This window comes from Paroedura picta, chromosome 5 (genome assembly GCF_049243985.1).
Source record: "Paroedura picta isolate Pp20150507F chromosome 5, Ppicta_v3.0, whole genome shotgun sequence".
Classification (NCBI taxonomy): Eukaryota; Metazoa; Chordata; class Lepidosauria; order Squamata; family Gekkonidae; genus Paroedura; species Paroedura picta.
Window position 1 is genome coordinate 47,711,846 of NC_135373.1, and position 12,544 is coordinate 47,724,389.

At 45.5% G+C, this 12,544-nt stretch overlaps 1 protein-coding gene across 5 annotated transcripts in view; it reads right to left on the minus strand.

Annotated features, from left to right (window-relative positions):
• Positions 1–265: 265 nt before the first annotated feature.
• The window catches only part of WASF2 (WASP family member 2), a 90,440-nt gene continuing 78,161 nt past the window's right edge, over positions 266–12,544 (minus strand). For all 5 annotated transcript variants that reach the window (XM_077337758.1, XM_077337756.1, XM_077337757.1 and 2 more), the window contains 3 exons: positions 8,900–9,052; positions 6,073–6,578; positions 266–4,384 (listed from right to left, as the gene is read on the minus strand). In XM_077337758.1, the coding sequence (XP_077193873.1) occupies positions 4,227–4,384; positions 6,073–6,578; positions 8,900–9,052 (817 nt within the window). In that variant the 3' untranslated portion in view covers positions 266–4,226. The remainder of the gene's footprint in view (positions 4,385–6,072; positions 6,579–8,899; positions 9,053–12,544) is intronic.

Sequence of the window (12,544 nt, forward strand, 5' to 3'; positions counted from 1 at the left end):
AGCTACTGAGCCAAGTGTCTCCTGCCCAAAACCACCTGGGTAATGCTGCTCCAGGGTTTTTTAGTATTCCAATCCACCTCCATTGAGATTAAAGCTTTTATTTGCAAGGATTTGCATACAGACAATATATTTTTAAAAACTGCAATGAAGGCAGGTTCCAATTCTTAGCCCTGGCAAAGAAACCACGCAAAACCAAGATTAAATTTTTGCTTTTACCCAACTGTATGCCACCCTCACTCAAGCCCCCAAGTAAAGCACACACCTGTTGATTGGCTAGAAAGAATTTATGATTGCTTTGAAGTTTACACAGTAAAAAGGATCCTTTAAAAAAAAGACATACATTACAAACAGTCCCTCAAGAAAAAGAGAGAACAGAATGGTGGATCAAAGAGATTACAAAAGGCACATTAAATGTTTGAATTAAAAACTGCAACTATCAAGAGATGTTAAAAATATGAACAGAGGCTGACAAATTCTGAAGGAGGGAAACTTTATGGGTGGTCAATGACATTAAGCTCCCTCCTCACCCAACAACCAGGCTGAACAAAAACATACATGCTACTGGCCTTGGTGCTGAACAAGGGTATGGTCATTGTAACATTAATTGATAAAATAGAGCGTTCTACTCCTGGGTGTAGCCTTAAGATCAATTCCTGATGTCTGAGTCTACACTGACAGTTTCCAGGCATACTGTTTGTGCAAACGCAATATCAGATGCGTCATTGCCAGTGAATATGTGACAAGAAGCCAATCAAGGAGAGAGTTCATGGCACTGGTCAGGAGCACAACATGAACCAGGTTCTTGGTCCAATGGGCTTACCAGCCACTAAACGTCAAGGAACTCCAGCCGTAACTGTTTTCCTCACCAATGCCAAGGCTCATCCGGTGGGTCTATTCCAGGGGTGGCCAAACTGTGGCTCTTCAGATGTCCATGGACTATAATTACCATGAGCCCCTGTCAGCATGGCCAATTGTCAGGGACTCATAGTAACTGTAGTCCATGGACCTCAGGAGAACCACAGTTTGGCGACCCCTGGTCTAGTCTAATTAGGTCACCTCAATCAGAGTGCAAAGAGAGTCCTATCCTCCTAAGTCCACAGAAGTCAATGGGCTCAGAAGGGTGAGCCTCTGCTTAGGAGGGCACTGTAAGATCAACCGTTGGGGGGATTAAAGAGGAGGCTTCCTGTAGCATTTGATCTTTAACCTGTATGATACATTTGCAATCATTGCTCATAAATATATTTATATGAAATAAGGCACTTAAAAATCACCTATCATTCTAGACAGGAAGTAAAACATTGGTTAGTATTTTAAATCAATTAAATGAATCATGTTAAGAGCTGAATTTTGTTTTTATAAAATCAGAAGATCCCCAATCCCCTCTCTTCTATGTGCATTTGCAGACTTGTTGAAAAAAAAGATGCATACAAAAGACAGCGTTGCATGAGAGTCTCTGAAGAAATGGTAACCTCCTAAAGCACACAGCCTCCTTTCCCCAGCATGGAGTTCAAAAGCAGGCCCATTTTAAAGCAGGCCCCATTTCTACTAAAAGGTTGTCGGACACCACTTTGGCTCCCTGAAGGACTCCTCTCCCGGGATTTGGCTGAAGCAGGAAAGGGAAGGAGGAAAGCAAAATCAGTGACTGAAGGGGTCTCAGGCCCAGCAAAAGACAAGGAATTGAGAACTGGAGCATGGAGGTCGGGAGCAGAGAAGTGCCCTGACTGCTTCTTATTAGTATTTAATCTATAAACATGCAGAGAAGCTCCTAATTTTATTCTGGATTTTTTAAGGACACCATATTATGCCCTGGCTTTGAACAGCTTGTTACCAGTTCAGACTGGAGCAGCCATTCTGCACAGCACTGGGTGAGGCAACCTCTCTAGCACACTAGCCACTCCAATCCTAAGCAAAAAAAAAAAGAAAGCTGAAGTGCATTTGTGTGCGTGGGTTTGCACAAAGCACTATTTGTTCCCTTAGACAAGAACCCCCACTCAAACGTAATTCCATTATAGTTAAAACTAGTGCAAAGCTGCCTGTTTGCCAGTTTTGTTGCATAGATCCTGAGTGCCTAGATTGGGAAGAGCTACAAGAACAGAACAGATTTAAGGCCACCACATTTTACTCTCAGGAAGCTGCTAATCAGAGCCTTGAGCATGAGCTCATGCGGCCCATCTCCCAGAAGTCACTGCACTTTAAAAACAGGGCAGGATGGAAAGAATACAAGATAGTTTGGCTGGAACCATTTCCCTCCCTCCAAATCTTATATGGCATTTTATGCAGATCTGAGTACATGTAACAGCTAAGCTCACCAGCAAAAATGAGCCCACCCCCTTTCCTCCCATCTTAACGGAGAAAACAGACTTCTGGTTCTCTGTGTCAGTGAGCAAAGCACCAGGCTCTGAGAATATTATGAGAAAAATACTGGCTTATCTAGGGAAGTTCACAAATATGCTCTTCCCCATTACCTGCTCTGTAGTTTTGGGCTCAAACTGAAATAAAAAACCCACCCACTTTGACACTTTGGTCTCTTAGCCAAAACCAACAATATCTAGGCTGTTAAGAATTTATGGCATCAAAAACTCTGAGGCTTTTAAGCAGAAGGTCAAAAGTGTAAAAAGAAAACCAAAAGGACCCTTTCCTCCTACACCCCAAAATGACTCCTCTAACAATTCAGGTCAGTCGCCGTGTTACTCTGAAGCAGCAGGACAAAGGTTCCCCTGGACTCAAACTTTAAGGCCAACAAAGTTTTATTCACAATTTATGGATAGCACATGAATAAAATTTTGTTGGTCTTACAGGTGCCCCTGGACTCAGACTTTGTTCCTTCAACAATTCTGCCTCACTTTTGCCACAAGGTAGCAAGTTACAAGACATACCATGGCAAAAAAAGTCATGTGGGAGGTAGAGAATTTCAGTTTGGAAAAAAGGGAGGTACCCTTATTGGTACACAGAACCAGGGGGATCCAGCATCATTCTAGCAGTCAGGATCCCCAGGTATCTTTGCGATATTTTGCATATCAGTTCTTAGACAGGGAATCCCAAAAGAACCATCTAAAAGGCACTCGCTAAAGAGGTATTTGCATCTAATGCTGTTGGTTCTGGATTTAAAGTAATATCAGTCCATGCTGATACCCATGCAATTCGATCTGGGAAAGAGAATGGGGTTTTTTGGTCTGGTAACAAATTATGTAGAACTAAAGGAAAGCTTAAAGCAAGCTAGTAAATACAGACTGGATGTCTATTGCCAACAACCAATTTGGTCCTCAAAGCTTCCCTGGGGTCTCTGGAAAGGAACAGTGACATGGGCCAACAGCTTTAATTGACAACTGGTCTTGTACTGTGGAGACAACTCCCCAATCCAGATGACACTGCAAAGAACAACTGGGCAAGATGGAAATAAGGCAAGAAAAGTCAGTGAGGCTGGCAAGGTGGGTGTCCTATCAGCTTTATACTAGGGAAGGTACAAGGAGAGGGGTCCCCTTTTGATCAGTGGAAAGGCTATGCGCCTTATGAAGACGAAAGCTGCACAGGGTGGGAGGAGGCTCTAATGAGGAAAAGAACTGGGCACGAGTAACCAGAAAGGCTGGTAGGATCCTGCGCTCTTTGGTTAATCCTTACCCTAAGTAAGACTCTTTAGAAGTCCCAACTCTCCTGTACAGAATGCAATCCTGAAGCATCCATTTTAAACTTCTGGATTTAGCCTTTAAGAGAACATTGACAATCTCCATTAGGAGAAAACAGAAAATCAAGCCCATCTTCTCGTAACATTTCCCAATCAAAGTGGTCAAATCAGCCACTCAAGCCATTGGCTGTTGAGTTTCCCTTCTAATGCCTGACATGGTGTTGCGAAGGGGAAAAGGCCGAACCACCTGTAAATTCAGTGCCCTTCAAAATGCGTGGCCATGTGAAAGGATGCTTCTCAACTGCCTATGATTTTCAGGTTTGTCCCCAGTTGCACTGACCCTCCCCCCATGAAATCTTTAAATAGATTTGTGTTCTAGAGCCCTGAGAATCTGGAGCTTTGGAGATAATTTCTATTTCCCTCATTAACTGGAAAGGAGGCCCAGTGCAGTCCTGTCAATGAAAGAAGGCAGGCGGTGAAATCCCTTGGAATAGCAAATCTTTGGTTACTGGAGGAGAGAGAAAAGCAAGGATAGTTTTGGCAATCTGCGCAAGGGTAGTCGACTCTTCTTGTTCTTAAAAGAGAGGATTCGGTGGGCAGGCGGCTAATCGGACCACTCATCCTCGTCAAACTCTGAAGAATCGTCTTCTGAGTCGCTGTATTCCACCGCAATGCGACGGGAAAGGATGGTCGCCACGTCGTTGCCCACGATATCTCGTTTCTCTTGCTCACGCTGCTCTTCTACTTTGCGAAGTTGGAATCCTGGTGAGGAAAGAGGAAGGGAAGGACATGTTACCATCAAGGCCCTTATGGGAAACCGAAACTGTTCAGGCAACTGCGCAGAGGGCCCAGGGGAAGCGCTACTCAGTGTCCAGAAGGACATCAAAGCAGCTTGACAAAAGAAAATGCAGACAGCTACGATTGGGAGGGGGGGAATCCAAACAGAAGCATACCGTTGTACTACCTTCAAAAAGGGCAATTAAAAGTCACAGAATAACAAGCTTCACAGAAGTCTCCCTCAGGTGGTGTGTTAAGATATAAAAACAGGGGAATGGGGAGAAGAAAATGTATCAAATGCCAAGGACCTGTTCCACCAGAAGAGGTGTGGTCAACAGGAAGAAGAAGCCTTCTTGGAAAAATGTCTTCCATTATGGGGCAGACCCTTCCACTCAAGAACACTACCTCTGCTAGTGTACGCAGGAACCAACCCACTGGGTTGGGCCCAGTCTAAACTGGCAATTTCTACTGATTCCCCTCCCCACTGCATAGCCCCCTCATGTTGTTCCTCAAATTTCCCTCTCCCCTCCCCCACCGTGTAGAATCTTGTGAGCTATAGTGGGAGGCAACAGGCAAGGATGTTCCATTCAGCTGAAGCAAAATGTAGTCTGGATCCAACCCACTGGGCTGCCGGTACAGGCCTGTCTGTAATATGACAGTCCTGAGAGACACATCTTGCAGGCTGTGCAGAATATCTCAACGGAAGCATTCAGAGATAAAGCAAGTGCTCTCTCATTGAAAACATATAAAGTGGCAATTATTTGTTTTTGCTGTTTGGGGATTTTCAGTGAGTCCTAATAAAGAGGACTGCTGCTGTTTGTGCTAGCTTGGCATATACCATGAAACAGAACCCAGAGGTCACACTAACAGTGGCATTTGAGGACCCAAATGAGAAACACTGCCCTCCCCCCCAAAAAACAGAAAACATGACAATTTTAAGGGAGGTATCAGTGACAGAACATCTGCTTTACTTGCAGAACCCCTGCCATAGCCAGGTCAAAGACCAGGTAGGAGATGATTTATTTACTTCACTTATGCCCGGCCTTTCTCCCCAGCATGACTTACATTCTTCTCCTCTCCTCCATTCTATCCTAACGACTCAAGGTCAACCAGCAAACTTCCATGGTAGAGCAGCATTCAAACGTGGACCTCCTAGATCCCAGTCCAACACTCTCAACTACTACACCACACTGGATCTCATTATCCAAGGTTAGTCTCCCCTAGACTGTATTCGTAGGGGTGCCATTCTGAGTTAATGTTTTTAAATGGGGGGTATTTGCTTGACGGTTGCAGAAGTGAGGGGAGGAAACAGTCATTTGAGAGACCTCATGGGTAGGGGGCTTTGCAGGAGCACAGGCTCTCAGCCTGAGACCCTGGGTTAGCTAACAAACTAAGACTCAGTAGAAAACACCTTTATGGGTATCTCTGGAAAGGCTACATTTAGACAAAAGAAATTTACAACAGAAACAGTAAAGGTTTGACTGAAAGAGGATTCCCACCCTGGGGTGAACAAGGAAGGTAGCTGGATTCAATGAAGGAATTCCCAGCACGTGCTTGACACAGACTTGCGACTGATACGGCCTCCAAACCCCCTCTCCCTCCACCAGACCACCATTGGGCAAGGAAATAATCTCTGGTAAGGCCAGGTATGTGCAATAAGAGATGAGACTTACCTTGACGAATCGCAGAAAGCAAGTCACTTCTAGCCTCACTAACAGCAGGCAATGAGGACTTTGGCTTGGAGGGCACGGAGTCCAGCTGTGGAACAGCCTCTGGGCCATCTGGGCCACCAAAGGACAAAGGAGGGGGCCCAGGAGGGGGTGGGGGTGGAGGAGGGGGTGGTGCACCACTGGCTTGCTGGGGTAACATGGGTGGGGGCACAAGAGTATACTCTGTTGCTGGCGGGGGTGGGGGTGGAGGGGCAGCAAAATCAGGGTGGGGGGGAAAGGAAGGGGGTGATGGGGGTGGTGGGATTCCCACAGTTGGGAAGCCTGCAAGTGGTGGCGGTGGAGGAACCCCCATCATTGGTGGTGGAGGTGGAGGTGCAGGAGGTGGTGCAAAACCTGGCCGAGCTCCTTGTGGTGAACCAATGGGTGGAGCTGGTGGAGGGTGGCTTGGGCTAACTAGGCCGGGTTTCTTCAGTCCTCCAGAACTACTTTGGTTATGCGCTGGATAGTTGCTAGAATGGAGATATTAGAGAGACAGAGCAACCCATTAGTTTCATAAAGGATGACAGACCTAGGGCAAAACAATTCCTTTCCAACTTTCAATACTATTTTCCCTTGCTAGATTTGTCTAAGACAAAGGACTCTATATGTTGTATTCTAATGTACTGCATTTCATCTGATGGCTGGCTTTCAGAAGGATTATCCAGGATGTTTATGGGGAAAAGACTACTGGTGTAAGAATGTGCATGAACACAGCTGGCTCAAAAGATGACCCTCACAACAGGATGCTTTTCAAACAAGTTCCAGAAAATGGAGTTGTCTCGGAAATGCATAACTGGAGAACATTCCATAACAATATTTTTCCATGGAGGATGCCAGAGAAAGAAGATCTTGCAAGAAACACAAAACTGTACAAAATCTGCAAGATCCAGGAAGCATCAGCTGTGTTTAAATTAATTTCCTAGCTCTCATGTTAATACAGAAGTGTTGCATACATATTCGTTACCTTTTTCACATAACCTAATACTTTCCATACTAACTTCAGTGATAAAATGCTTCACTTATTAGGGAAGTGAACCAAAGTTCCATTTGCTTCACATTAACATCATACATGCGTGATCACTGCAAAAAGGTATGCTATTTTCAAACAGCAGTACATACTCTTTTCTCCTAGAGGAAAACTACATTCCACAAAGTTTAAAGGTGGTGGTGTAAAGTTTTAAGAAGCTACTGCAAATGAAATGGGATGAAGCTACTTAATACTTTCCCTGATGCTATTTAATATCTATATGTGCCCCCTCACCCAGCTCATCGGGAGCTTCAGGCTGGGCTGTCATCAGTATCCAATGCCATCCAGCTATTTTGCTTAATGGATGATCATCTGTCAACACCCCCAGACAATCTGATCAGGTGTCTGGAGAATGTGGCAGATGGGTTCAAGTGGAGTTGGCTGAAGTTGAATCCAGCCAAGATGGAGGTCCTCTGGCTGGGCCAGCACACAAAGAGACAGGAGATACAGCTCCCAACACTTGACAAGGTGCAGTGAACACCAGTTTGGACATGATTTTGGATCCCTCCTTCTCAAAAAAGGCCCAGGTCGCAAAGGCAGCCCAGCTAGGTTTTTTTACCTCTGTGCCAGGCAAGGCAGCTTGCATCTTATCTCTCGAAGCTGGACCTAGCCAAAGTGATCCATGCAACAGTCACCTCTAGACTTCTGTAACTTGCTCTATGCAGGGCTGTCCTTAAGGCTATTCTTTTTAACTCCAGTCCAAAATGCAGTGGCTTGAGTCCTGACAAGGATTCAGTGGAGGGCACATGCAACACCAGTGCTCTCCCAGCTGCGCTGGCTCCAGATTGGAGGCTGAATCAGGTGCTGGTGCTAACCTTTAATGGCCTAAATGGTCTGGGACCAGCATACCTGCAGGACTATCTTTCCCCTTATAATCCCCCAAGAGCATTCAGATCTTTGGATCAATACCTGCTCAGGATCCCCAACCCCAAGGAGGTGAACCTGGCTTCAATCAGGTCCAGGATCTTTTTGGCCCTGACCCCAGCCTGGTTGAATGCACTCCAGAAGGAGATCAGGGCCCTCCAGAACCTCAATCAGTTCCGCAGGGCCTGTATCAAATCAAATTTAGTTTTAGTACAGCACTGCGGCCAGATAAAACAGATAGCCAGAAAAAAAACATATAACAGTAGAAAATTGCATAATCAGGGAGCCAATATATAAAATTGTATAACTGATAAGGACATTATAAAAAATGCATAGTCAAATTCCTCTAAAACATCTTTACTTAAGCTTAAGTTGTCTTTCCTGTGTGCTAAGCACATGAGCACAAAATTTGGCAGCCTGCTTAATAATATGGCGCCGACTATTCCACAGGAGGTGCAGGGCCTGTAAGACAGAGCTCTTCCACCAGGTTTACTGTTGGGGCTCAAAATAGCATCCCCCAATAAACGTTGGCCTCCCTGTGGGGAAGGAGAGATAGCGAGACCAGCTCCTGCTGCCAAAACCCCTTGTTGGGAAATTTTAGTTGGGGGTTTTAGTGGATTACAATGTTTTTAACTTTTGCATGTTATTTTATATAAGGTTGTTACCTGCCCTGAGCAACACTGGGAGGGCGGGTTAAAAATAAATTATTATTATTATCTGGCAAGCAGCCATGGTGTCACAGCCCTGGGTCTGGTGTTCTGCTCCTGACCACCTGCTTTGCTAACATTGAGTCTCAATTCAGCACAGGCTCCCTACAGTCTCAGTTCAGCACACAGTTCGGAGGTCTCTAGGGCCAAGCTATGACTCCCTTTCCACCTCTTGTCATTTAGGGATGCTTACCTAAATTCCATTGGTGGTGGAGGAAGGCTGTCCTCAGCAAATGAAGGAGATGGAGAACCTGAATCCGGCTGTGGAGGCGGCGGATAGTAGCTTGCATCTATGCTTTCGTTAGAGCCGATACTGCCATTCTGGTACACCATATTAGACGGGTATCTAAAAACAAACAAAAAACCATCACCAGCTGCATAAATTGAGATCAAATAAGACCCTCCTCTTCCAGGGTTCCATGGCATCCTTTGGTGAGAAAATAACTTCAGGCACATTCAGGTCACGACGAAAGTCAGGGCTGTCAAGAAACATTTCCCCTTGTGACTTAGTTTCCAACTCTTCTGAAAGAAATCAACAGTTACTCTGAAGGGACAAGTAGTACTGAGCACCAGAACTGATGTGTGATGTTCACCAGAGATATGAGGAACAGTTCATCTGCCTGAGATCTATAGAAGGCTTACTAAATATGCCGGTCTAGGCACTTCTCGAGAAGTAAAATCGGTTTGCTCCTTCTTTCTGGTTCTGATGAGATTGGACTGGGTATGTGTTGATTTGGGTTAAAATATAAAGGATTGGGGGGAAGAGGGGGAAATCTCTCAAGGAAGGAAGTGGGGACTAGAAATTCTTTTCAGTTTTCTTCCCAGCCATTTCCCAGTCATGTCCTTCAAGAATGAGTCTCATAAAGTGCAGGCCTTTTGGGATTGCACCAATTTTGAATGCAGGTGGGTGATTGCATGTCTGAAAGCTTCACCATTCCTAGAACATCCTATGTTGGAAAGTTAGTATGTTGAAAAGGGCTAAAGCTTAACATGCTAATATCCTATGACCAGCTTTTCTGTTTAAACACTGAGAAGAATATGATCATGCAACCTTCCACCCATAATCTCAGGTGGAACAATCCAGCAAGGGATTCCCACATAAACCTGAACACACAATTCTGCTCTTAAGATCAAACTGCTGAAATTCTGACAGAGAGAAGACGGCAGAGGCAGTAACAGCAACACAGCTCTTCCTTTAGCATTTTGATGGATCTTGCCAGCCCCTAAAACATGGTGGCAGCTTTGAATCCATTTGTCCTCTTGACAAAGAACGCTGTTTGACTGGCCTCTGCCACATCCCCCCTTGGACTACAATCCATGCCCTGCTCCCCTTCACCTCAGGACTTTTTACAGGATAAGCCCCTCTCCAACCTCCCACCTACACCTCATTCGCAGGAGAAATGCAAGCACCAATGGCAGTACTCTGCTTCAAACCACAGCTTTCAGATTTTCACCATTCACAGACAACTGTCCACACTGACTTATCAACTATAAATTGCAGAGAATTCGGGGTATATGTGTCATTCACATGGAACACTAGGTACAGGCCTATTCGGCCTCACTATTGCTTTGTGTAAAAGGAGCAACACCAGTTGGTGCAGGGGTAAACTGGTGACTGGAGGGCAGGGGGTAAGGTAAGGTACTTCCTGGAAAAATTCTCCCACCGTTTTCAACTTTCCCAATGAGGTGGGGCCCTGGGAGTTCTCGAATGAAGACCCAGATTCTCTGGAGCACTGATGCTTTCTGTTCTAATCCATGGCACAAAATGCCAACTGTCACCTGGTCCCTCTCACAGCTGCCACCACACAGAAGTAAAGAACAAGGCTCCTTCTCTGGCCAACCTAAACTTGGTCTCTCCCTGCTGTGGCACAACAGTCACCAGCTACCACTGCAGGACAGACAAAAAGGCAGTTTACAATTTCTCTGTGTGGGTTGCCTTGAGATTTTGATTTTTTAGGGGAAATAAAAAGGGGGTACAAGTATAATAAATATATTTGTCCAAGAGCAAAGGACACAGCATTAAAAGGATAAATATCAGTGCTTTTCTTTGCTAGAACATTCAGCACTGAGAGCAATAGAGACATAGTTAGGATTCTAAGAGCTCACAAACAGGCACAGGCCATGAAGGAGTGGGACAAAAGCCTCCTGAGCTCAAAGGTTACCAAGACCCAGCTGAACAGCAGGCCTTCTGAGACAGAAGATATTCTCTCCTCTGGAAAAGGGCAAGAGGGACCCAATTGGGGGATTAATTTCCTTCAGATTTAAAACAGGTACACTTTTACAAGTATTTGCCCATGGTCTGGTTTCCATGGTCTGTCCTGAATGGGAAAGTATGAACACCCAGCACCATTCAAGAGGGATGCAAATCCAGTAGGCTCCCAACTGTCCCTGAGAGCTTAGGTGGAGGTGAACCCAACGCGGAGATGGGCTCAGTTGGAAATGATGCAGCATTAAATCTTGGATGGCAGATTTAAGCAGTAGTGTGGGGTCTATGGGGCCCTGCCCCTTGTGAAAGCGGCAAACATATAAATGGGAGGCAGTTACCGTGCAGAGAGAGAAAAGCAGTCATGTTAATCTAACTCCTGCTCACGCAAATTACACACTCATTAGAGGAGCATTTTCCAAGCCCAGCCAACACAATGTTGGAACTTGACACCATTTCAACTCAGATTAATGCTTGTTAAGAGTCTGCAAATTTGCTATGAGTTTCAATGCCAACAAGCTCTGGCTGTGAATGACGGGCATAGTAAAAAAACCTGTGTGTAGAATTATCCAAGTTCCACCTGTTTGCCAAAACAATTTTAAAGCATTTAAAGATACGTAATTGACATTTCCAGTTCAGTGCTAGAGCAAAGAGGTGTGGAAAATAAATGCTGGTGGGCAGATAACAGCAGCTGCCTCTGAACACGTGACAGTTTGGCAGTTCTCCTCTAAGCATTTCCAGGAGTTTGGGGCCCAGCAAAACAAAGACGGGACAGGGCTAGGCCAGACCACAGGCATAGCAATGGTCAATCTTGTCTATATTCTTGCTTTCTAAAGGTTTCTCATGTTGCAACACAAATAGATGCCAACAATTCAAGGGAAAGCAACGTTGAGAGTAGTTTTTATTTATTTATTTTATTTATTTATTAGACTTTTATACCGCCGTTCCCTTAGGCTCATGGCGGTTTACAAAATAAAAATTGCAATAAAATCCATAGTTAAAACCCATCCACAACATCAACGTTATCAATGTTAGGTGAGCACTAATTCCACTAACCCCCACCCCCCAACCACCCCACGTTAGCCGAGGGACATCAGGTTGCTAATACTATAATACTGTAATATGGGAGTGAGGCAATCAGATCACTCAGATGAACCCAGGGAGCCCAGATCTAATGTTGGGACAGCCCGCCCTGGCCTCAACCATATGCCTGGCGGAAGAGCTCCGTCTTGCAAGCCCTGCAGAAAGCTGTTAACTCTGGCAGGGCCCTTAGCTCTTCCAGGAACTCATTCCACCAGGTTGGGGCCAAGGCCGAAAAAGCCCTGGCCCGGGTCGAGGCCAGGCAAACATCCCGAGGGCTCAAAACCACCAGCAGGTTTGCACCCGCAGATCAAAGGGCCCTGCGGGGGGCATAAGCAACCAAGCGGTCCCGTAGGTAGGCAGGACCCAGGCTGCGTGTAGCCTTAAAGGTTAAAACCAAAACCTTGAACTTGATCCAGAAACAAACTGGCAACCAGTGCAGATGTTGAAGTACCGGCTGAATGTGGGCCTTCCAAGGTGTTCTAGTGAGGACCCTAGTAGCCGCATTCTGTACCAATTGTAACTTCCGGGTCAAAGACAAGGGCAGGCCTGCAT